Genomic DNA, 27,761 nt, shown 5'->3' on the forward strand with positions numbered 1-27,761 from the left:
AGCAGATATAATATATTATAAAATAAATAAATAAATAAATAAACAAATAAAAAAACTACAATTAATTGTTAAAGTGTATTTCAGTTTTTTGGGAACTTCTATTAAATCTTTATTATCTTCCTCTGTATAACTTTGAAAGCTACAACATGCCACATTGTACATTGGTGCCTCAGACTCTCCAACCATTTGCAGCTTCCCTAAAAAGAGTTTATTGAAGAGCTCTACATTAATAGTCCATTTACTTTCAGAGGAGCTGGATAAGAGAAGAAAAAAAATCATTTAAAAGCCCCCAGGTTGTAGACACCGGGATGTTATTCCTCAGAGATGTCTGCACTGAAACTTTCTGATTTCTCTCTCTGTAAAGAGAAACTTTATGTCTCTCCTGAAATGGGAGCGAAAGACTGGAAAGCTGTGCGATGGGTGAGAGCTGGGGACTCAGGCATTCTCACTTATTCAGAGTTATATGAGGATGGGAGTATATTTCAATGATTTCTATTATTTTATGCATTTTTGCAGAATAATATTTATTTACATTTAGAAATGAAAAATACTGAAGTATCAGATACAGCGCTTTCATTTTCTAGAGCAGATTGCAAACTTGTAAAACCCAACAAAAACAGCAAATATATAATTTTGGGGGAATATATATATATATGTTTAAAGAAATGATTATATATATATATATATATATTTATATGTGTGTGTGTGTGTGTATAATATATATATATATATATATATATATATATATATATATATATATATAGATATATGTGTGAGTATATATATGTGTGTATGTATATATATATATATATATATATATATATATATATATATATGTGTATACTGTATATTTGTATATATATACAAATGTATATTTCATAATATATTAGAACCATAACATATAACACTGAATTATTCTGCTCAATTTTAGAAAAATAGTATATAAAAGAGTATAATTGAATTATTATATATCAGTATTCACTGTATAGCCATATAATAGTCATGCACAATGAATAAATGGGGTGATTCCTACAAGAAGGATACCTTCTTGATCAGTGCTGGGTCTACAGGTCATCCTGCAATATCCCAATATCCCCTACTGCAAATTATCAGACAATAAATTATTAGGAATCATAAGGAATGGGATGATCCCCATCAGACACTCACAATTTTACATAACATCTGAGTTTACCCTCCAAATGCTGCTGAAATATTAATAATAAACTACAATAATACAATAAATTAAATATAATATAATAAAATATAGTATAAAAAAACACAAATATCCATGTATGAAATTGTTCTGATGCAGCACAGTCCATATTACTTTCTATTATAGGTAGATATAATAGATATATCTAAATAGATATAGATATATATATCTATTTATACCTTCATCTATCTATCCCATATCCATCCAAAATCAATCTATGTATCTATCTCTATTTGTGAGCTTAGATACCATGCACACAACCCTCAGAACATATAACAAATAGTTTAAGAGAATAATAGATAAGTTATCAGCAGGATATAAAGTAATAAAGTAGCAGTCAGGAGAACGCTAGAAAAGTCTATAAACTAAAAAAAAAAAAAACTAAAAAAAAAAAAAAAAATATATATATATATATATATATATATCTATCACACAGCAAGCGACCTACCTGAGCCCCAGCCCGGATTAGGACATTATCATTATATTAGGCTGCAGTCCCCACCTCCCCTCCATGTGTATATACACTGCCTGACCCGTGTGCTCATCTCTCCTCATATACTGTCACCACCTTCCTATAGTAGGATATCCTATATACATTGCCACCTCCCCGAGGGCAGGAAGCGCGGAATGACTGCAGATCCGCACGGAATCCGCACTATAATACGCTGCTATACATACACGTGTGTACGCACAGAATCCGCACTATAATACGCTGCTATACATACACGTGTGTAAACACGGATTCCGCACGCGTATTTCTAAGTCCGCTATACAATCCATAGAGGAAAACACGCTGCGCGCACACACACACACACACACACACACACACTTCTATAGGGAACACAAGAAAACATACACTATATATAAGGCAATAAGTGTACAGAGAACGTATTGAACAGATATAGTGGAGTATACAAATACATATGCCTATATACTAACACTACTTGGTAGATAGACTAATACAATGTATACAGTATATAGATATAGTGGAGTATACAAATATATATGTCTATATACTGCAGAATACACTACTTGGTATATAGACTAATACAATGTATACAGTATATAGATGTAGTGGAGTATACAAATACTTATATTTGTCTATATACTGCAGAATACACTACTTGGTACTGTATATAATACAATGTATACAGTATATAGATATAGTGGAGTATACAAATGCTTATATATGTCTATATACTGCAGAATACACTACTTGGTATATAATGCAATGTATACAGTATATAGATGTAGTAGAGTATACAAATACTTCGATATGTCTATAAACTGCAGAATACACTACTTGTATATAATACAATGTATACAGTATATAGATGTGGTGGAGTATACAAATACTTCTATACGTCTATATAGACTAATAGAATGCATGCAGTATATAGATAGAAGTTGTTGTGTAGTATAGGAGGAGTACTGTGAGGGGTGAGTACTGTGGGGTAAGTACTGTGGGGTGAGTACTGTGAGGGGTGAGTACTGTGGGGTAAGTACTGTGAGGGGTGAGTACTGTGAGGGGTGAGTACTGTGTGGGGTGAGTACTGTGAGGGGTGAGTACTGTGAGGGGTGAGTACTGTGAGGGGTGAGTCCTGTGAGGGGTGAGTACTGTGAGGGGTGAGTACTGTGAGGGGTGAGTTCTGTGAGGGGTGAGTACTGTGGGGTAAGTACTGTGGGGTGAGTACTGTGAGGGGTGAGTACTGTGGGGTAAGTACTGTGGGGTGAGTACTGTGAGGAGTGAGTCCTGTGAGGGGTGAGTCCTGTGAGGGGTGAGTACTGTGAGGGGTGAGTACTGTGAGGGGTGAGTACTGTGGGGTGAGTACTGTGGGGTGAGTACTGTGAGGGGTGAGTACTGTGAGGGGTGAGTACTGTGGGGGGTGAGTACTGTGTGGGGTGAGTACTGTGAGGGGTGAGTACTGTGGGGTGAGTACTGTGAGGGGTGAGTACTGTGGGGGGTGAGTACTGTGGGGTGAGTCCTGTGAGGGGTGAGTACTCCAGCATTGCCGGTCACTTACCCTGCATGTTGTCGGGCATCTGGCCATGCTCTCCGTGTGACCGGGACAGTCCCAGAGCCTCGGACTCCACTTTGGGCAGCATGACTGAGTGCGGTTTTCCTGCGGTAAGTAGGGCGGCGGAGTAGTGTGCAGTGAGTGTGTGCGGTACTAGAGCCGCTCCATGTGTCCGCTGTGCTGTCACCTGTGTGGAGCCGCCCGGTCCGCCCGCCCCGCACCGCCCGCGCCCGCAGCCACACTGCGCTCTCTCCGCGCTGTCATCCGTGTCAGTGCGAGCCGCGGGGGGCGGGGCCTGTCTCCTGTCACCGCAGCCACGCCCCCGCCCCCTCCTCCTGCCGCCTCTGTTATGTCTGCAGCCCTCACATTCCTGCTCCGATTGTCAGGAGCGCGGGGTGACAGGCTGAGGGGAGACTGACTGACTGACTGACTGACTGACTGCCACTTGTCATCTGCTCCTACCGCTAATCGGGGATCTCATACCTGCACCTCTCCAGCTGCTGCACAACTACAACTCCCGGCCTGTTAGGCTGTTAGGGCATGCTGGGAGTTGTAGTTCGGTAGCAGATGGAGAATAAGAGAACTTGAGCAATCTAGAAGCTGTAAATATGACGCAGTACACACAATGCAACCAGCCATGCGGCTCCTGTCCGTCTCCAGTATATAATCACAGGAGCTGGAGAAGGCTGCATCTATATACAGCTGTATCCTCTGCATCTTATACAGCTGTATCTTCTGCATCTATATACAGCTGTATCTTCTGCCTCTATATACAGCTATATACTCTGCATCTATATACAGCTGTATCTTCTGCCTCTATATACAGCTGTATCTTCTGCATCTATATACAGCTGTATCTTCTGCCTCTATATACAGCTGTATCTTCTGCCTCTATATACAGCTATATACTCTGCATCTATATACAGCTGTATCTTCTGCCTCTATATACAGCTGTATCTTCTGCCTCTATATACAGCTATATACTCTGCATCTATATACAGCTGTATCTTCTGCCTCTATATACAGCTGTATCTTCTGCCTCTATATACAGCTATATACTCTGCATCTATATACAGCTGTGTCCTCTGCTTCTATTATACCACTGCACTGTCTATTATATCACTGCACTGTCTATTATAACCCTGCACCGTCTATAATACCCCTGCACTGTCTATAATACCCCTGCACTGTCTATTATAACCCTGCACTGTCTATAATACCCCTGCACTGTCTATTATAACCCTGCACTGTCTGTTATAACCCTGCACTGTCTATTATACCCCTGCACTGGCTATTACATCACTGCACCGTCTATTATACCACTGAACTGTCTATTACACCACTGCACCGTCTATTATACCACTGAACTGTCTATTACACCACTGCACCGTCTATTATACCACTGCACTGTCTATTATACCACTGCACCGTCTATTATACCACTGCACCGTCTATTATACCACTGCACCGTCTATTATACCACTGCACGTCTATTATACCACTGCACCGTCTATTATACCCCTGCACTGTCTATTATATCACTGCACTGTCTATTATACCACTGCACTGTCTATTATACCACTGCACTGTCTATTATACCACTGCACTGTCTATTATACCACTGCACCGTCTATTATATCACTGCACTGTCTATTATACCACTGCACCGTCTATTATACCACTGCACTGTCTATTATACCACTGCACCGTCTATTATACCACTGCACCGTCTATTATACCCCTGCACCGTCTATTATATCACTGCACTGTCTATTATACCCCTGCACCGTCTATTATAACCCTGCACTGTCTATAATACCCCTGCACTGTCTATTATAACCCTGCACTGTCTGTTATAACCCTGCACTGTCTATTATACCCCTGCACTGTCTATTATATCACTGCACCGTCTATTATATCACTGCACCGTCTATTATACCACTGCACCATCTATTATATCACTGCACTGTCTATTATATCACTGCACTGTCTATTATAACCCTGCACCGTCTATTATATCACTGCACCGTCTATTATATCACTGCACCGTCTATTATACCACTGCACCGTCTATTATACCACTGCACCGTCTATTATATCACTGCACCGTCTATTATACAACTGCACCGTCTATTATACCACTACACCGTCTATTATATCACTGCACCGTCTATTATACCACTGCACCGTCTATTATATCACTGCACTGTCTATTATACCACTGCACCGTCTATTATACGACTGCACCGTCTATTATACCACTGCACCGTCTATTATACCACTGCACCGTCTATTATATCACTGCACTGTCTATTATATCACTGCACCGTCTATTATACCCCTGCACTGTCTATTATATCACTGCACTGTCTATTATATCACTGCACTGTCTATTATATCACTGCACCGTCTATTATATCACTGCACCGTCTATTATACCACTGCACCGTCTATTATACCCCTGCACTGTCTATTATACCACTGCACCGTCTATTATACCCCTGCACTGTCTATTATACCACTGCACCGTCTATTATATCACTGCAGTCTATTATACCACTGCACTGTCTATTACTGTATATCACTGCACTGTCTATTATAACATGCCAGGATCACAGTATATAGGATGTCTAGTTATTCCTACATCACCCATACAGGGCTGTGTGCTATCTGTATACTGCTGTGTCCTCTACATCTATATACTACTGCAAAGTGCCACAAATACATCAGTAATGCGGCCATCACCCAGCAATCCTATCTCTATCTCCTATCTATCTCCTACCTGTCTCCTATCTATCTATCTATCTATCTCCTACCTGTCTCCTATCTATCTATCTATCTATCTCCTACCTGTCTCCTATCTATCTATCTATCTATCTATCTATGTCCTATCTATCTATCTATCTATCTATCTATCTATCTATCTATCTATCTCCTATCTATCTATTATCTGTCTATCTATCTATCTATCTATCTATCTATCTATCTATCTATCTATCTCCTACCTGTCTCCTATCTATCTATCTATCTATCTATCTATCTATCTCCTATCTATCTATCTATCTATCTATCTATTATCTATCTATCTATCTATCTATCTATCTATCTATCTATCTATCATCTATCTATCTCCTATCTATCTATCTATCTATCTATCTATCTATCTATCTATCTATCTCCTATCTATCTATCTCCTATCTATCTATCTATCTATCTATCTATCTATCTATCTATCTATCTATCTCCTATCTATCTATCTATCTATCTATCTCCTATTATCTATCTATCTCCTATCTATCTATCTATCTATCTATCTCCTATTATCTATCTATCTCCTATCTATCTATCTATCTATCTATCTATCTATCTATCTATCTATCTATCTATCTCCTATCTATCTATCTCCTATTATCTATCTATCTCCTATCTATCTATCTATCTATCTATCTATCTATCTATCTATCTATCTATCTATCTCCTATCTATCTATCTATCTCCTATCTATCTATCTATCTATCTATCTATCTATCTATCTCCTATCTATCTCCTATCTATCTATCTATCTATCTATCTATCTATCTATCTATCTATCTATCTCCTATCTATCTATCTATCTATCTATCTATCTATCTATCTATCTCCTATCTATCTATCTCCTATCTATTTATCTATCTATCTATCTATCTATCTATCTATCTATCTATCTCCTATCTATCTCCTATCTATCTATCTATCTATCTATCTATCTATCTATCTTCTATCTATCTATCTATCTATCTATCTATCTCCTATCTATCATCTATCTATCTATCTATCTATCTATCTATCTCCTATCTATCTATTTATCTATCTATCTATCTATCTATCTATCTATCTATCTATCTATCTATCTATCTCCTATCTATCTATCTATCTATCTTTCTATCTCCTATCTATCTATCTATCTATCTATCATCTATCTATCTATCTATCTCCTATCTATCTATTTATCTATCTATCTATCTATCTATCTATCTATCTATCTATCTATCTATCTATCTATCTATCTAAGCAATAGAGTGGAGTGCACTCCCAGGAGTAGTGTATGGAGTGCCAGCAGTGGAGACTGGATCCACGTCCCCTCTTTCAATAAAAGTATGAGGCTGCAGCACATCCAAAATAGTGAAAAACTTGTAGTGTTTTATTGGTAAATCATCAGCAAAAAATCAGCAACGTTTCTGTCTCATCTTGAGATGAGACAGAAACGTTGCTGATTTTTTGCAGATGATTTACCAATAAAACACTACAAGTTTTTCACTATTTTGGATGTGCTGCAGCCTCATACTTTTATCTATCTATCTATCTATTTTCTTTCACCGCCACACCAGACCTGACCAATACCACCATATCCCCCCCCCTCTCGAAAAAACGCCAGATTTACTGGAAAGTATGAACGGGAGGAGGGAGACTAGAAAAAAGGGGGGAAAAAAAGTTGTTTCCTCCCCCCGCTCCCTGGCGCTGTCTTAGGCCCTGGACCATGGGTGCCCAGTGGTAAATACGGCCCTGACTATATACCCCCTGACTATATACCCCCGGGTTATCTCCCCCCCCCCCTCTGTTATCATCGCTCAACCTAAAAAGTAGAAGTGAGCTGTTTTCCCTCTGGTTTCTTCCCTCTGTGCACACACAGCGTCTCTGTACACAAAGCTGCAGCACAGGCCGATGAATCATTAACCTCCTCCCCATGGAACTGCTGGAGCCAGGAGGTCGTGCAAACAGAGCAGCTCCATCCAGCAGATTCCAGAGGCTGCAAGAGACCCCCACCATATATATACAGAGACCCCAACCAAATATATCCCCCCCATAACAGAGACCCCAACCAAATATATCCCCCCTGTACAGAGACCCCAACCAAATATATACCCCCCTCCCTGTAACACAGACCCCAACCAAATATATACCCCCCGTTACACAGACCCCCACCATATATATACAGAGACCCCAACCAAATATATACCCCCCTCCCCGTAACACAGACCCCAACCAAATATATACCCCCCCTCCCTGTAACACAGACCCCAACCAAATATATACCCCCCCTGTAACAGACATCCAAACCAAATATATACCCCCCTCCCCGTAACACAGACCCCAACCAAATATATACCCCCCTATAACAGAGACCCCAACCAAATATATACCCCCCCTCCTTGTAACACAATCCCCAACCAAATATATACCCCCCTATAACAGAGACCCCAACCAAATATATACCCCCCCTGTAATAGACACCCCAACCAAATATATACCCCCCTATAACAGAGACCCCAACCAAATATATACCCCCCCTATAACAGAGACCCCAACCAAATATATACCCCCCTGTAACAGAGACCCCAACCAAATATACACCCCCCCTGTAACAGAGACCCCAACCAGATGTATACCCCCCCCTGTACAAAGACTCCAACCAAATATATATACCCCCTGTAACAGTGAACCCAACAAAATATATACGCCCCCCGTAACAGAGACCGCAACCAAATATATACCCCCCCTGTACAAAGACTCCAACCAAATATATACCCCCCCATAACAGAGGCCGCAACCAAATATATACCCCCCCATGACAGAGACCCCAACCAAATATATACCCCCCATAACAGTGACCCCAACCAAATATACCCCCCATAACAGTGACCCCAACCAAATATTTACCCCCACCTGTACAAAGACCCCAACCAAATATATACCCCCCTGTAACAGTGACCCCAACCAAATATATACCCCCCCCCGTAACAGAGACCCCAACCAAAGATATACCCCCACCCCCTGTAACAGTGACCCCAACCAAATATATACCCCCACCCCCTGTAACAGTGACCCCAACCAAATATATACCCCCCACCCCCTGTAACATAGGCTCATATCTGCCAGCCAAAATATTAGGGCTTAAAATCAATTAATTTTAAGTTTTGGAAAATTGCAATACACAAAAATGAGAGACTGTTCTCCTGACTCTTGTTTATAGAAATAAAGGACCTGTCAAACAGAGGTATCGACTGTGATACTAGAGCGTTATATGCACTTAGAGGGGAAATTCAGGGCTGGGATTATGGAGGAAATACAAATTCAATAATTTTTAAGTAAAAAAAACAAACAAAACTAAATTTATGTCTAGTTACCTAATAGATATGGAAATATTTCATTTATAGTGAATATAAGGATACATGATTGAGAGAGAACAGATGTATATATTAATATATTAGACAGTAAATAGATAGGACATAGATAGATAGATAGATAGGAGATAGATAGATAGATAGATAGATAGATAGATAGATAGATAGGAGATAGATAGATAGATAGATAGATAGATAGGAGATAGATAGATAGATAGATAGATAGATAGATAGGAGATATATAGATAGATAGATAGATAGATAGATAGATAGATAGATAATAGATAGATAGATAGATAGATAGATAGATAGGAGATAGATAGATAGATAGATAGATAGATAGATAGATAATAGATAGGAGATAGATAGATAATAGATAGATAGATAGGAGATAGATAGATAGATCGATAATAGATAGATAGATAGATAGATAGATAGATAGAAGATAGATAGATAGATAGGAGATAGATAGATAATAGATAGGAGATAGATAGATAGATAGATAGATAGATAGATAGATAGATAGATAGATAGGAGATAGATAATAGATAGATAGATAGATGATAGATAGATAGATAGGAGATAGATAATAGATAGATAGATAGATGATAGATAGATAGATAGATAGATAGATAGATAGATAGATAGATAGGAGATAGATAGATAGATAGGAGATAGATAGATAATAGATAGGAGATAGATAGATAGATAGATAGATAGATAGATAGATAGATAGGAGATAGATAGATAGATAGATAGATAGATAGGAGATAGATAGATAATAGATAGATAGATATATAGGAGATAGATAGATAGATAGATAGATAGATAGATAGATAGATAGATAGATAGATAGATAATAGATAGGAGATAGATAGATAATAGATAGATAGATATATAGGAGATAGATAGATAATAGATAGGAGATAGATAGATAGATAGATAGGAGATAGATAGATAGATAGATAGATAGATAGTAGATAGATAGATAATAGATAGAAGATAGATAGGAGATAGCTATAGAACAGATGCATATGTATTACAGAGATAGTAAATTGAAGGATAAACAGAAAACTTGTATCTCCTCTCGGTTACAATACTTGGTATCAGTAAATTAGCAGAATATTCCACAATAGCCCCATTAAGCAGAACATATACTCCACCCCATTGTGTTACTAAGTGATATACAGACGAGCTCCTCTCCCACTAATCTAAAAGGATTTCGTTTGCAAATCCCTTGAAATTTACTTTGCACAATAGTCATCCAGTCTGCAATGTCTCTGCCCTCCCATCTCTGGAGTTATCGCCTTGTTTTATCTGGAACACAACACGATCCCGAGGCTGCAAACCGAGATTTCGTTAGAACAACAATATGTGTGTGTATATATATATATATATATATATATATATATATATATATATATATATATATATATATATATATATTAGTGCTGTTGTTTTAATTTTAATTTTTATAAGATTTATTTTGCCCCTCCAGTCTCTTGCAGTCCTGGATAGATATAGAGGGGGCTGCGGTATAAGTATATATATACACCCCCTAGAGAAGCTTCCTATGGAGCAGCCAGCAGCTTCTTGCTCTTTACAGGCAGCCTAACCCTCTTTACTATACTGCAAGAATTCCGAGTGACATTTTGCCCACTGCTAAGGCTGTCACACAGATCATGAAGAATTTGCTTTTACTGTTCTCTGGGAAGGTTTATAGCTGTATGTAAGTGTACACACTGTATAGAATAATATAGAGCCAGACTCAGACTCTGCTATTTCTGTCCCATACAGCCATGGGGTACTACTATAGGTCATCCCTGCTCTCATCCAGCCTGTATTTCCACTGCTTGTATTCTTTATACTGCCTGTTACATTTGTATTGTCAGGATGTTGCACTTGTTATTATTTTGCAGTTGCTTCTATAATATATATATATATATATATATATATATATATATATATATATATATACACACACACAATTGTGTAGCATGTGCTCAATGACAACTAATAAAGTTCCCAAATGTTGTTGGTTTGTTCTGTTCTGAGCCTGTAGGGTGGGTTGTTGTGACTGTGACTATTGTGATTGTTTGTATAGCACAGGTAGCACAGAGATCCTTCATCTAGTGGGGCAAATCCATGGAATTTCTGTGCTTCTTTACAAAGAAGAATGAACTGTGCCCCCCCCCCCCCTTTCTTTTTTTTTTTTTTTTTTTTACCTTTTACTTTTATTGTACTTTTTTGTGCTTTTATGCAATGCTGTTTTATTTATTTTTCTTTTCAGAAAAAAAAGGAATCCTGCCTATAGGTGTTAGTCACTAGTCAAATTTATAATGTTGCACCTATAATACTTTAATTTGTGTACATTTTTTCTCGCTTTAGTGGCAGATTACGTCTAGGTTCACACATAGTATTCCCATCAGTCTTTTTTTAACTAAAACCAGGATTTGACTGAAAACACAGAAAGGCTATGTTCACACAACGTCAAAAATATTGAAAAGGCGTCCGATTTTCATATTTAAAATATCATCTGTTTGTGCCGAGATTTTAGCTGACTGTAATGCAATGCATTGAAGTCAATGGGAAGACGGACGTCCAATGCGCACAGCGTATTGAATAACGGGCGTTTTTGCCACAGGCGTCAAAATAATGAACATGATCATTATTTTCGGACGTCTTTTGCAAACAGCGGACGGTTTTTATTTGTAGTTCACACACAGTTTTCCTTTTGTCACCGTTCTGTCTCCGTTTTTACTATTAAATTCAATGGACTTTTCAATTAAGCCGCAGCCAAAGTCCAATTAGTAATTCCAAACTAGTATAATGTACAAACACCCGTCAGTGCACTAAGGGGAGGTCAGGCTGCTAAATAACGTCCGTTATTTTAGACTCAAACTGACGGACGTCATTTTAAACGGAGATGAAAAGACGTTGTGTGAACATAGCCAAACAAATTTTTCTATGATAATTTTGCCCTCCCAGTTCCACTCCTGATGTTGGTTGTAAAAAGACTGACGGAAACACCATGTGGGAAATTTATCAAGGGTTTTGCACCTTTTTTTCAGTGAATAATTGGATTTTTCACCCATTTTTGGTCCAAGTTCTATTTATGAACCAGTATTTGACAGGCGAATATTTTTTAAATGCAACTTTTTTTAAAATCTGCCTGTTTTGAGTATTCATTCACCCAAAAGTTCGTATAATCTGGGATTAGCGCCCAATTTATCATTTGCGACTTTTTAAAAAGTCGCACAAACAGGTGCAGGCCTACGTCTAGTCAGTACCAGGTGGATGTAACTGCGTAATTTTTTCACATTTGCGACTTTTTACTTAGATACATTTACAATGGCAGTGCTACATTTTAATGAATCAGTCACAAGATATAGGAACAAAGTACACACCAATCCTCATTAGAATAGTTGCATACATTAGACTCCTTAGTAAATGTCCCCCTATGTGTGAACACAGCCTTAGCCTACATTGCCACATTCAGTAGTTTCTCATTGACATAAATTACGTCTGCAATCTTCGTCCACAAAAGGTGTGAAATGCATCTGTATTGCATCCGTAATCCATATTTTTAAAGATCAGCAAATAAGGAGAAGGTGATAAGTAAAAAAGTGGAAATGATTTACAATGATTACTCATCCTTATTTGTTTACAGATTTGCGGACAATACAGAAGTTTCTTCAGTAAAAATTACGGATCCGAATTTGTGCCAAAATTACGGCAAGCCCTAGTTCACCGTAATTGCGCAGCTTCTCCCATAGAAGTCAATGGGAGCATCTGTAATTTTTGCAGATCCATATTTTTTTTTTACAGACGAAAAATTCGTAATGTGCACAGATCTGTAAAAATACGAATTAGTAATCTTTTTAAACCACTGCCACATTTTTTCTTTATAGCTATCATCTTCCTCTTTTTCTTTGCTGTACGGATGCAATCCAGATGAATTATTTGCTGATTGTAGACGTTTGCAGACATCATCTATGGCCCCAAATGTGGGAATGTTTCCTTAGTTGTAGATTTTTTTTCATTGTCTTCTTTGTAGGTCTTAAAAAACCACCAGGAAAAATGAATCTAAATGCCACTAAAATAATAAATAAATAATAAAAGCAAAAAAAATAAATAAATATATATTATTATGAATATATATATTTAAGGCTTTTTAAAACAAAAAAAAATAAACAAGAAGTGAAGGATTTTAACAGATAGATTGTTTTTCATGTGTATTGCCTGGGGGGAGGGTCAATTTATTATTTTTTCACATATAATACAGTGAAGTATAAAAAAGAAGGTATACTCACCTCCCCTGATCCCCTGCAGCTACGGCAACAATGATCTTGGCTACTGTGGGGACATTGTGTCAAACTTTGAGCACGCTCAGGTAAGTCTGAACCCAAGCACTAGGGAGGAGGAATGCTAATGCGGTAGCTGTGAGGGATCAGGGTAAGTGAGTATTCCTTTTTTTTGTTTAACACCACCAGGCCAGGCATATGTAAAAAAAAAATTGATCCCTAGACAACCCCTTTAACCATCAGTTGTGAATCCAACCTTACGGTTTTTCCTGCATGACTGATATGTTAAAATTTCTGCAGCTGTTCTCTATATCTGAATGGGCAGATAGATTCCATGAATATGTTGAAGAAACATGCTTAGGAGTTTCTTAAAACACGCCAAAAAGGTCATAAAAACTGCACCAAAGGTCACACAGGTGATTGAGGTCTTGGTAAAGTGTTTGTTAAAAACTGAGGACTGTGAGTCTAGAAGTGATCAGACATGCAGTGCCAAGAACATGCCGTCTTCTGCAAACAGCCCAGAGGTCAAAAACACGCAAAAAAAACACAAAAAATTGCATATTGACGACCAGCAAACATTTGGCTGCTGTGGTTCCAACAATTACAAAAGCAAAGAACAACAGGAAAATCTGTGTGTGAATCCAGACTGATAGATGGACACAATGTTACGCGGAGTAGAAGTTCTGTAAGTTCTATTATGTTCTCTGTTGGTTCCCTAGTCTGTGCTTTATAATCACATTCTGTGCAGTGACCACCTGGTGAACAGGGCCGGAGTTTATACACAGCAGCCAATCAGAGGAGACAGAGCAGCAGCCTGAGCCAATGAGGAGACAGGGGGGCGTATCTCAGACTACTTGTGACCTCCTAGCTATATTGTAGTCAGGAAGGAGTAAAATTAAAGAGCAGCCAAGTGACAAGAGCTAAGAAAGTATAAACTTAGGCCCGTGAGCTGACCCAAAAATGTGGACAGAATGGGGACCTATTGACTTCTATGGCCCCATACACACATCTGTAGTTGTCAGAATGAAGTGATCAGCTAATGAATGATTGTTCCTTCCTTTTACACTATACCATTTGTCGTCCGCGGATGGTTGCAAATAAGAGCTGAACAGCAAGATGGCCGCTCATTTGCAGTGCCTTTACACTGAATGACAAATTGAGCAGCTGGGCTGCAGGAATTGTCCTTGTATAATTTGTGGATCCCTGGATGTGTGTATATTCGTGCTGTCAGTTTTCAGTTTACAAGCAGTGCATACTTACCATCCATGCTGCTTGTGATCCGGCATCCAACTCTCCAGTCCTCTGGCCACTGGCTGTACCTTCAGGCCCAACCTCCTCCAGATGTCAATTATTCTGGAGGAGGCGGCGTTCTGAAGTTACAGCAGTGGCTGGAGGACGGAAGAGCCGGCAGCTGGATCACAAGCGGCGTGGCTGGTAAGTATGCACTGCTTGTGATCCGGAAACCGACAGCACAGATATATACATATCGTTTTTTATCACAATTAGTGTTAAGCAAACTCGTCAAAACTTCAGCAACATTCGTATTAACCCGAACGCTCTGCATTTGTCTCCCAGCGACTGGAGAAGTTAGATGCCCTCCTAGAGACTCCTGGAAAGCATGGATACAGCCATAAGTCCATAGTCCGTATCCATGTTTTCCGGGCTGAACCTACCTTCTCCAAGCTGTGGGATTCAATACTGATCGTTGGGGTTTGTGTGAACCTTTTGGCAAGTTTGCTCATCTCTATCAGCCATTGGCAAGAACACTTAAAGGGGTTATCCCAAAGTCTAGGGGGTAACTAGCTGAGTGGTGGTGACAGCTGGGCCCTCACCAATGATTAGACCAGAGGTCAGTTGTCCCCCATGTGAATGGAGCGGTAGCACGCACTGTACACTGTATATGCTGCTTCTGGAAATTTGATCTTGGGATAACCCCTTTAAGGATTCTGGGAGGTGGTTTTGTGGGTAGCACAGAATTGTCCGGTCTGAACTGGTCTTGAATAAGGGAAAGGTTATCAGAGTGCGGGCTGATCTGAGCAGTCTAATAAATGCAGATAGATAGAAATCAGTGTTAAACATTTGCAGTATAATAGAAGGAGCGTCCCCGGTATTAGCTCAGGTGATAATGACGCTTTTAAATACACAGATACACAATTGCACTTTGATACATTCAAATAGAAAAGAAAGGGCTGCAGCGGGGTAGTGGTGGTCTAACTGCTGTGTGGATGGGAGATATAGCAGAGTCGGACGAGTGCTGCGCTCAGTCCACCGCTCCCTGCCTGGAGCTGCCACATGCCTGGTCATTCTGACATGTATGGGATCCCCTGGCTCCCCGACTATGAAAACTTTGTTCCTGCGACCTAAGGTGGCCATACATCCTCAATATAGCTAAGTGGACATGTAAGCCGCTTGTCTCCCTAAGAACAAAGGGATTAGGCATTTGAAATCAAACATGTCTGATCCTTTTCTCTACAACATCGCACACATTACACAATTGAATGACTTTACTAGACTGTGTAAGGGGGGGGTCTCTACCCTATTAAAAAAAATATATATATATTGATGGCTAAGAAATATTTCTACATGTCTAGTCATAGCCATGAATGGGAACACAAGGAGCAGGTAGCTGGATGCGTTGCTCTATGGGTCCAACTCCAGTTGGATTGCACATGAAGAGGGGAGGGGTAAACCGCTGCCAGACGGTTCTAGCACTGGCTTATCTCTCTGAGATCAACAGGGTTAAGTGGTTGGGATACAACATAAGAAACACATATGTCCTTATATACGTTAGAGAGTCAGGTCACCTTTAGGAGGTGGTGACACTAGACATAACACAGTAGCCAAAAGTTTTGGCAACTGCATGCAACCACTTCAATACCAGGGAAAATGTATATTTGTGGGACTGACCCCCATCTAGTAAAACCGATCATCCCTGTTTAATATGTACAGAATATAATATACTACACCAAGGAATGGGGGTCTGGGGGTCTTGGGGTCTGGCAGGAGCCTATTCCCTTTACATTACTGAAAACACAAGCATGCTTGGCTGAAATGAGTGTGCATGTGTACAGGCCAGACCATTGCTTTTAGAGCAGAATTGTGGTCGATACCCTACACAACAAACTGACAACGAAAGGAGGGGGAGACAAATTTGCTAAATAAATATATTTGCAAATTTGCAAAGGGGTACTCCAGGTAAAATAATTTTTCTTTCAAATCAACCGGTTTCAGAAAGTTATATAGATTGTAATTTACTGCTTTTTAAAAATATACAGTCTTCAAGTACTTATAAGCTGCTGTATGCCTTGCAGGAAGTGGTGTATTATTTCCAGTCTGACACGGTGCTCTCTGCTGCCACCTCTGTCCATGTCAGGAACTGTCCAGAGCAGGAGAGGTTTTTTTTTATGGGGATTTGCTCCTGCTGTGGACAGAGGTGGCAGCAGAGAGCACTGTGTCAGACTGGAATACAAACACCACTTCCTGCAGGACATACAGCAACTGATAAATATGGGAAGACTGGAGATTTTTAAATAGAAGTAAATTACAAATCTATATAACTTTCTGTAGACAGTTGATTGGAAAGAAAAAGATTTTCGCTGGAGTACCCCTTTAATTTGACGGTTCCTACAAGTATAACTATACTTGCTGAGACGGGAATACCCCTTTATATCAATAGGATAAGGAAGATAGCATCCAGTCGGTGGACTTTACCGCAGTGCCCCATGTACTGGAGTTTCCCTTTAACAGTATATTGACTTCTTGTCTATAAAGTTACTGGACAGCGGCGATATCCGAATCTTGTAAATTGGAGTGGCAAGACTAAAAGTGGTTGTGCAGTGTTAGTATACACCAGGGAGGGGACGGGACATGTGTAAGTGTATCTTACTGTAATCCTGAGGTCCTGTGGGATCTGTCCTATGTATTATGCATCTACAGGAGCTGCACCGTGACTACTCCCAGATGTCAGATAAAAGGATTGTAAGTGTCCATACATTGTGCAGCCAAGGTGCATCCTAATGGAGGAAGTCACACCTTCTGACTATTGGACAGAGGGTTTTTTTTTTTTACCTTGGAGGTAACAGGAGGGACCCCCTGATTGACATATTCCTCAATTCACTACAGGTGGGGGCTTTTTACTGGACAAAATTTACTGGATGTCATTTAAAGCATTTAAAGGGGAGATCCAGCTCATAACTATTTACTTTTCCAATGTATCTAGTATAAACAAATGTAAGGTTTTAAATTAAAATATTTACGTATACATTATCAAACATGAAGGGAGATTTATCAAACATGGTGTAAAGTGAAACTGGCTCAGTTGCCCCTAGCAACCAATCAGATTCCGCCTTTCATTCCTCACAGACTCTTTGGAAAATGAAAGGTGGAATCTGATTGGTTGCTAGGGGCAACAGAGCCAGTTTCACTTTACACCATGGGGCAGATTTATCATATATGGTGTAAAGTGAAACTGGCTTAGTTGCCCCTAGCAACCAATCAGATTCCACTTTTCATTTTTCCAAAGAGTCTGTGAGGAATGGAAAGTGGAATCTGATTGGTTGCTAGGGGCAACTGAGCCAGTTTCACTTTACACCACATATGATAAGTCTCCCCCACAGTTCTTATATAGATACATATACTTCTATGGTAACTGGCTATACACACTGCATAGCTATTGTATACCTATCTCCAAAAGTTATTTCCCATCTACAGTATAGAGCAAAGATGAGGAACCTTTGGCCCTCCAGCTGTTGCAAAACTACAATTCCCATCATGCCTGGACAGCCTTCGGCTGTCCAGGCATGATGGGAATTGTAGTTTTGCAACAGCTGGAGGGCCGAAGGTTCCCCATCCCTGGGACAGAGCATAACAATCTCTGGAACTCCACGGAAAAAACTTGTACCCCTGAATGAACAGGATGCAGCCAATGCTCCATTCATTTTCTATGGGGGTTCCAAATGCTGAGCTCGGCAATGTTCGGACCACCCATAGAGATTGTATGGAGTATGACCACAGATGCGCAATTTTCCCCCAGTCTTGGTGCAGATCCTAGTGTTCAGACCAGTTAGTTTGATGGAAGTCCAATCAAGATAGGGAATAACACTAGGAAATGGGAATGCCCTTTAAGCTATTACATTCAGAACTGGCTAAAATAGATTATTGTCAACCAAATTTAGCCACATATATATAGGGGCCATCCAGATCTCCCCCTATGGCAGATGCCAGGGGAGAGAAGGATCAGACAGCTGGATAAGATAGGCTTAGCTGAGATCACTACTGGGTATACCTGTATGCTCATTTGAGCTGAGCGTACATGTATATGGGGGGATAGGTGTCCGACATTCTGCTATTAGTTATCTGGTTATAAGTATAAGTCAAAATTAAGTAAAAGGCAATAGGGTCAAGACTATACAAGTTTTGTTTGTACACATAAGTGTGCATAGGAGCTGTAGACACAAAACAAAGCCATCTACATAATTGCTTAATCTCTGGCTTTATATGCATGTTTCTTACAAATCAGCTGGTGTCAGAAAGTTATACAGATTTGTAATTTACATCTATTTAAAAAAAAATAAATCTTGTTTTCCAGTACTTATCAGCTACTGTATGTCCTGCAGGAAGTGGTGTATTTTTTATAGCCTGACACAGTGCTCTCTGCTGCCACCTCTGTCCATATCAGGAACTGTTCAAAGCAGTAGCAAATCCCCATAGAAAACCTCTCCTGCTCTGGACAGTTCCTGACATGGATAGAGGTGGCAGCAGAGAGCACTGTGTCAGATTGGAAAGAATACACCACTTCCTGCAGGACATACAGCAGCTGATTAGTACTGGAAGACTTGCGATTTTTTAAATTGATGAAAATTTCAAATTTATATAACTTTCTGACACCTGGTGATTTGAAGAGCCGCCGGCGTACCCCTTTAAGTTACAAAACGATGCAGAGCTGTCAATACCCTCAATGCTTTCTCAACAATGTGAACAATGATGAACGTGCCCTGTAAATATTTAACTAATAAGAAGACTCCATCCAGGGAAAGAGTACAATTTCCACAGTTCATGTCTATCAGATATAGATTACTAGTGGAAAATCATGGAGCCGCTTCCAGATGTCCCATTTCTCAAGCGGTCAGCCATTTCTCTTCTAGCTAAAGTGCGGCACTCCATGGGAAACGATGATGAAAACAAGGCCCGGGATGAGCGGATTTACAAAGCAGAACCATATACCACCGCCATGTAGAATCCATCCATGTGTCTTGCAGGAGAGGCCGCACAAGTGTTTATAGGAGGGAGATTCAAGCCATATGCCTGCATGAGGTAATACAGACAGGACATTCGGGGATAGACGGCCATAGATGATGAGAGCCACTAGTTGTCTACAGACATACATGACGTCATGCATCATTTGGGCAAAGACATTAAGTGTGGGAATTAAGGACTAGAAAGGTTCAAAAGAAGAAGCGCTTACAGATGGAGCGCTAACCAGGTGTTTTACTATAGGGGGTGAAATGGCACCCAGACCCTGGAGCCCGAAGGGGAAGAAGAGTCCATCTGCCCCATACGAGGAGCGCACATAATAAGACATGGAAAGGGGGCTGTGGGAGATTTTGCATCTGGGCCCAAGAGCTTGACGTCATACATTAGTTTTGGACATTACTATATAGCTTGATATGATGTAGATGTAAGCTTCCTGCACGTGTCCATAGTGGTTCCCGAACCCACAGACCCATAATGCATGGACACTATATGGGCTGCCTGCAATCGCAAACCGTAAACCCCATGGAAGTCTAAAGGCCCTATTCCACGGAACGAATATCGGCCGTATTCGTCCGATATCGGCCGCTACGAACGATAATTATCCCGTGGAATAGAGTGCAACGATCAGCCGACATCGTTCATGTCGGCTGATCGTTGCAGTCGCTTGTTTTTCAACATGTTGAAAAACAAGCGACTGATATAGCAGCGATCTGATGCCGTCGCTCCGTTGAATAGGAGCATCGGCAGCAGACGCTGCTGTATCCTATGGGCTGCCCGGACAATCAGCAATCACCCGGGCAGCCCCCCCCCGCAGCTCCCCGCCGCCCCTCTTGCACTCACCCGCTCGCTGCAGCTGCGTTGAATAGGGGCGGCAGCGAGCGGGGAACGAGGAGCAAACGAGCGCTGACATCGCTCGCTTGCTCCTCTAGACAGCTCGTGGAATAGGGGCTTTAGGGCCCTATTCCACTGGACGATTATCGTTCGCATAATCATTAACGATTAACGATCTCAAACGACCGCTATTGCGAAAGACCTGAAAACGTTCACTCATTTCCATGGAACGATAATCGTTACTTATGATCGTATTTGCGATTTCTCGTTCAGTCGTTAATCGTTAACTGCATTTCAACCGAACGATTATCGTTTTAATGATTTAACGATAATCTGAACGATAATCGTCCGGTGGAATAGGGCCCTAAGGGTGGTATTACACGGGACAATTATCATGGGGAAAATCTGATTTGAACGATAATCGTTTAGTGTAACAGTAGACAACAATTAAACGACCAACGAGTTGGTCGTTTGATAGAATTTGGACCTATTTTTATCGTTGATTGTTCGCATGGAATAAGGCGTCATTCGCAGTAGCGATGAACGCAATGGTGAAGACAAGACGACCACAAGAACGATCATAAGTAACGATCATTGTTCCGTGTAATTGAGTGAACGATTTCAGGTCGTTTGCCATAGCGGTCGTTTGGTATCGTTAATCGTTGATCATTGAAAAATCGCTTTGTGTATTAGTACCCTAAGGGTCCTCTTGCACGGGAAAATTGGTACATCGAATTTAAACGATAATCGTCCTGTGTAATTGCAGGCACAGTCGAAAAATCATTTGTGTGTCATTGATTGTTGATTCAGATCTGACTCTAAATTCATTGTTTATCGCTCGCTGTAATTCCGCATTCGTTCACTAATTGTTCGGGGTAACTGCACGTCGTTCCTTCTTTTGCTGGGATCAGACAGAGTAAACGATGGTAACTAACGACTATCGTTAAGTGTAATATCAGGAGCGATTTCAGGTTAACGATAAACAATCTCGTTTGCGATCATTTATCGTTAATCGTTAAAATTCGCTTAGTCTAATAGGACCCTAAAGGCTATATTACACGGGTCGATTCAGAGGAGCAAGTGAGTGCCGATCTGTCAGGTTAGCGCTCGTTTGCTCCTCTTTCCCTGCTCGCTGCTGGCGCTACTGCACACGCTGACGGCGAGCAGGTAAGTGTAGGGAGGGCTGGGGAGCCCATAGAAGACATCGGCAGTCTACTGCCACCGCTCCAATTACGCAGATCATTGCTAGGCAGATCGTTTGTGTTTCAGCCTGTTGAAAGACAACGATCAGCCGACATTGTACACAAATCGATTATCGACCGCAACGGTCGATATCGGGCGAATGCAGCCAATAATCACTTCATGTAATAGGGCCTTAAAAGGGTATTCCACTCAAACATGACTTTTGATATGTTGCTGCCCATGGTGAGACTAACAATTCCTTTCATACTTGTTATTATCTAGGCAGTCTCCTTCCTCCAGTTCTCAGCTGTTGCTTTCTGCTGAAGACACGAAAATCTGTGTGTGAGCTTTTCTCTCTGTCTCCCCTTCCTCTCCCCTCCCTTCTGAGACAGCTGATGTAAACAAGTCCCTGGCTGGCTTTATCTGCAACTTTGTAGATTCTTTGTAATGCTGGGAGGGTTAATCACAAGGAGTTCATCAGTAACTTCACCTCAGAATAACCCTCCTAGCATTACAAAGAAGCTACAATGTTGAGGGTTAAGCTAAGGTCAAGTTATTTGTGACCTACCAGTGATTTACCCTTCCAGCATTACAGAGGGACTTGTTTACATCACCTGTCTCAGAAGGGAGGGGGGTGGAGGAGGGGGAGACAGAAAGAAAAGCACACACATAGATTTTTGTGTCTTCAGCAGAAAGCAGCAGCTGAGAACTAGGGGGAAGGGGACTGAATAGGTAATAACAACTATGGAAGAATTGTTCGACTCACCATGGGCAGCAACATATTAAAAGTTATGTCTGAGCGGAATACCCCTTTAAGAGTCCAGACTGCAAATATGGTCCTTGAACATAACATCTTGGCTGGAAGTTTTGCGATCAAGGCAAATGCAAAGACTTTGGAATCCACAGTAACATGAATTGGCCCAGTTTCTTGTTCTTTGGGTGTTATGGTTCAAACCTGTGTAGCCCTGTTAGGGTGTTATAGGGTGTGTATCTATAAGAATCTCTCATTTTGTTATTCTAGCGGGTGCAGTAGAGACAGCTGATAAGTACTGGAAGACTGGAGATTTTTTAAATAGAAGTAAATTTATATAACTTTTATAGCACCATTTGATTTAAAAAAAATAAAAATAAAATGCGGTAGTTCCCCTTTAAGTCCTATTAGTCTGTCATACATAACCAGGCTGGCTTGGCAGCTCTCCCTTCAATGGCCAGCCAGTAGAGATGAGCGAACTGGGTTCGGGTTCGAGTCCATCCGAACCCGATTGTTCGGCATTTGATTAGCTGGGGCTGCTGAACTTGGATAAAGCTCTAAGGTTGTCTGGAAAACATGGATACAGCCAATGACTATATCCATGATTTCCACATAGCCTTAGGGCTTTATCCAACTTCAGCAGCCACCTCTAATCAAATGCCGAAAGTTTGGGTTCGGATGGACTCAAACCCGAACCCGGTTCGCTCATCTCTACCAGCCAGCATAAAATCTCCGTAATATGGGGTGTATGGGCTTCCTCCTCTGGCTTCCATCTGTTCTACAATGCCATTTTTGTCATGTTTAACACATGGTGGTAGTAATTTCTGGGGTGTGACCTTGCTTTCACATTCACACGTAGATGACATTTCGGCGCGGCATAAAGCGAGTCTGGAATCATTACTGAATTAACACAGCGCAAATGAATGGAAACAGCCAAAGTGACCCAAAGTGACACAGACCAGACGTCAGTAGTTAACGATTCTAAACACCGACTCCATGCCAGACCCACTCTATGATTATACTACTCTACTGCATACCAGTATATATATCTCTCCCACAGTATATATATATATATATATATATATATATATATATATATATATATACTGTGGGAGAGATTTATCAAACATGGTGTAAAGTGAAACTGGCTCAGTTGCCCCTAGCAACCAATCAGATTCCACCTTTCATTTTCCAAAGTGTCTATGAGGAATGAAAGGTGGAATCTGATTGGTTGCTAGGGGCAACTGGGCCAGTTTCACTTTACACCATGTCTGATAAATCTCCCCCTGTATATGTATTATTTATGAATATATATATTTTTTTTTCTTCGATTTATCTTTACATATAATTGTTCAATATTATCTATAAATTCCCCTTCTCCACGTCGGCGGCGTCCTCCATGTTGCACCCCACTTCCATCTGCAGCGTATACTGGGGGTGGGGAGGATGATCAGTTCCAGTAACCCGGCTGATGCCTCTGTTACTTCATTGAAAGTGACAGAACGAGAACTGCAATAACATCTGTATCGAATCCGAATGAAATTCACAAACAATTTCAAGTCGTCTCATTACCTCATATGACATCACTTATTTCTCCTACTCCACCTATACGCCGCTCCTAACTCCTCCCAGCGCTCCTGAAGATTTCACCCTAAGACCTCCTTTTCTCTGCCGTAATCCTATGTAGCCGTTCTGTTAAACATCTTGTAATTCCATATAGTCCGGACTAAGTCATAGCCGAAACATTGCCGCAGTCTTAGGCTATGTTCACACAACGTCAAACATAGAGAAAAGGCGGACGATTTAGATATTTAATTTAACTGCAATGGCAATACATTGAAGTCAATGGGATGACGGACGTCCAATGCGCACAATGCATTAAATAACGGACGTTTTTACAGCGGACGTCAAAATAATTAACATGATCATTATTTTCGGACGTCTTTTGTTTTTTATTAGTTGTTCACACGCAGTTTTTCTTTTTCCATCGTTCTTTTTCCGTTTCTAACTATTAAATTCAATGGATTTTTTAATTAAGCCGCATCCAAAGAGCAATCAGTAACCCCAAACTAATGTACAAACACCAGTCATTGCAGTAAGGAAAGGCCAAACTGCTAAATGACGTCCGTTATTTTAGACTCAACGGACGTAATTTTAAACAGAGCTCAAAAAACGTTGTGTGAACATAGACATAGGATGAATTCTGTTTTGTCTCCTTAAAGGGGTACTCTGCAAAAAAAAAATTGTTTCAAATCAACTAAACATTTATGATTTACTTCTATTTAAAAAATCTCCACTCTTCCAGTACTTATCAGCTGCTGTATATCCTGCAGGAAGCCGTGTATTCTTTCCAGTCTGACACAGTGCTCTCTGCTGCCACCTCTGTCCATGTCAGGAACTGTCCAGAGCAGGAAAGGTTTTCTATGGGAATTTGCTGCTGCTCTGAACAGTTCCTGACATGGACAGAGGTGGCAGCAGAGAGCACTGTGTCAGACTGGAAAGAATCCACCCCTTCCGGGCATACAGCAACTGATAAGTACTGCAGATTTTTTAAATAGAAGTACGAATTACTAATGTCTAGTACTTTTTTTTTTTTTTTACTGGCGTACCCCTTGAGGCTATGTTGCCACACAGTATTTTTGCTCAGTATTTTGCTCAGTGGATCTCTTCCTGCAGGACATACAGCAGCTGATAAGCACAGAAGATTTTTAAATAGAAGTATATTACAAATCTGTATAACTTTCTGACACTGGTTGATTTAAAAAGTACCCCTTTAATTTTTCTATTTCTATGTGAAGGGATGGGGAACCTTTCACCCTCCAGCTGTTGCAAAACTACAATTCCCATCATGCCTGGACAGCCTTCGGCTGTCCAGGCATGATGGGAATTGTAGTTTTGCAACAGCTGGAGGGCCAAAAGTTCTCCATCCCTGCGTTAGGGTATGTTCACAATATCCAATAAGCAATATATAGTCAATACTTATATAGTAGAACCTATATGGCTATATGGATTCCCAATGAGATGCACCAGCACAGGAATTCCTCCCGCCACCTGTGGGTCATCCTCAGAAATTCCAAGCGCCTCACTCACCCTGTGCGTTATATCCGTGTTTCGCAGACTCCTGTATGATGACGCTCTCATGTCTCGCAGCCATGATCCGCTCCGAACCACTTAAATTCTCCCCGTCCTTGAAAACTCATCGATTTCGCTGACGATCGGCTCGTAAAACTCGTAATATGGCGACCTTGGGGTGAGCCGGACTATGGCACTATATCCGAGCGAAAGTTACTATTGAGTTTTTTTTTTTCGCCTTTTCCTAATCTGATTCCCAGTACAAAAAGTAACAGGTATTTCTCAGCCTGGACTCTGTACTCTTCTGAGCATTACTGACCTGCTGTAAACCATCCGTCCCATTTGGAGATGGGATGTAATGAGGGAGATTATCGGACTCCATTGGTGGATTCAGGTCATATGTTCCACCGCAATGTGATAAGAGAAGTCAGGTCGTAAAGTGACAGGAGAGGAGATAAGAAGTTCTGCTAGATAGAGGCCAACAAATCATTAACTTTAGAGCAGAAAGACGGGTTATAAAGGGATATACACCGAGCAGCCATAACATTAAAACCATTCCTATTGCAAGGGGGGCTCCCTCGACAACTCTGATGGTGTCCTATGGTATCTGGCATCAAGACGTTAGCAGCGGATGGAATAATTCCACTATACAAAAGTATATATAGGATACAAAGTAAAAATCCTATAGTAATTATATATAGTAATTAAAGGGGTACTCCCGAGGGAAAAAAAAAGTTTTTAAGGCTATGTTCACACTACGTAAAAGTACGGCCAACAACGGCTGTACTTTGTGCGGTGTGGACATAGCCTTATCTTCTGTGGGATCCCGGCTGGAGCTATCGTATACGCTCCGGCTGGGATCCCGTACGGGGCCGCAAATAACTGACATAATACATTCAATGAATTGCGGCCGTAGGAAACCCTGTCAGTTCACACAATGAAGCAAGCGGCAAAAAGATCCCTGCGGCCAAAAGATCATCCGTGATGATCCGTGCAGAGACCGGCCGTTCCGTGACCCGGGTCACGGAACGGCCGGTCTTTCACGTTGTGTGAACATAGCCTAAAACTGGTGTCAGAAAGTAATGGTCCTTTTACACGGAACGATTTATCGTTCGAATTTGCATGATAACGATCAAATTCGAACGATAATCGTACGTGTAAACGCAGCGAACGATCAAGCGACGAGCGAGAAATCGTTCATTTTGCTCTTTTAACATGTTCTCAAATCATTGATCGTTCGCAAAAAGTTCGCAGATCGTTCCGTGTAAACAGTCTTTCAACGATTTCACCTATGTGTGAGATAGGCTTAAGTGATCACAAAACGACCGCAAAACGATTTTTCCGTACGATGTATCGTTCCGTCTAAATGCTGATCGTTATAAAAAAAACATTGTTTATTCAAAATCGTTAATCGTGCGATCGGGCGAATTATCACTCCGTGTAAAAGTACCATTATACAGATTTGCAAATTACTTCTACTAAAAAAATCTCTAGTATTCCAGTAGTTATGAGCTGCTGTATGTTCTGCAGGAAGTGGAGTATTCTTTCCACGCTCTCTGCTGCCACCTCTGTTCATGTTGGCGACTGTCCAGAGCAGCAACAAATCCTCATCGAAAACCTCTCCTGCTCTGGAAAGTTCCTGACACGGACAGAGGTGGCAGCAGAGAGCACTGTGTCACGCTGGAAAGAATACAATTCTTCCTACAGGACATACAGCAGCTGATAAGTACTTGAAGGCTTGAGATTTTTAAATATAAGTAAAGATAAGTCTTTATAACTTTCTGACACCAGTTGATTAAAAACAATTTTTCCCCCTTTAACTCTTTGCAGTAGTTTATCACTGGTTGTCCTAAAATGTAATGTTTCTAACTGGTTGCCTAAGGTTATGACCTGTAGTTCATCTGTGGTCGCACATGCTCAGTTGCAGCACTAGCAGTTACAGAACACTGGGCTGTAAACATTTCAGAAGCTGGAATC

The 27,761-nt window shown here is 40.7% G+C and overlaps 1 protein-coding gene across 4 annotated transcripts in view; it reads right to left on the bottom strand.

Annotated features, from left to right (window-relative positions):
• The window catches only part of NR5A2 (nuclear receptor subfamily 5 group A member 2), a 103,273-nt gene extending 77,190 nt beyond the window's left edge, over positions 1-26,083 (bottom strand). For 2 of the 4 annotated variants that reach the window (XM_069967494.1, XM_069967492.1), the window contains exon 1: positions 3,238-3,408. In XM_069967494.1, the coding sequence (XP_069823595.1) occupies positions 3,238-3,319 (82 nt within the window). In that variant the 5' untranslated portion in view covers positions 3,320-3,408. Of the gene's footprint in view, positions 1-1,661; positions 1,723-3,237; positions 3,409-25,802 lie in introns of those variants that run through there. The other 2 variants (XM_069967493.1, XM_069967495.1) reach the window with 2 other exon arrangements.
• Between the last annotated feature and the right edge of the window lie 1,678 nt (positions 26,084-27,761).

Source organism: Dendropsophus ebraccatus, chromosome 4 (assembly GCF_027789765.1).
Source record: "Dendropsophus ebraccatus isolate aDenEbr1 chromosome 4, aDenEbr1.pat, whole genome shotgun sequence".
Classification (NCBI taxonomy): domain Eukaryota; kingdom Metazoa; phylum Chordata; class Amphibia; order Anura; family Hylidae; genus Dendropsophus; species Dendropsophus ebraccatus.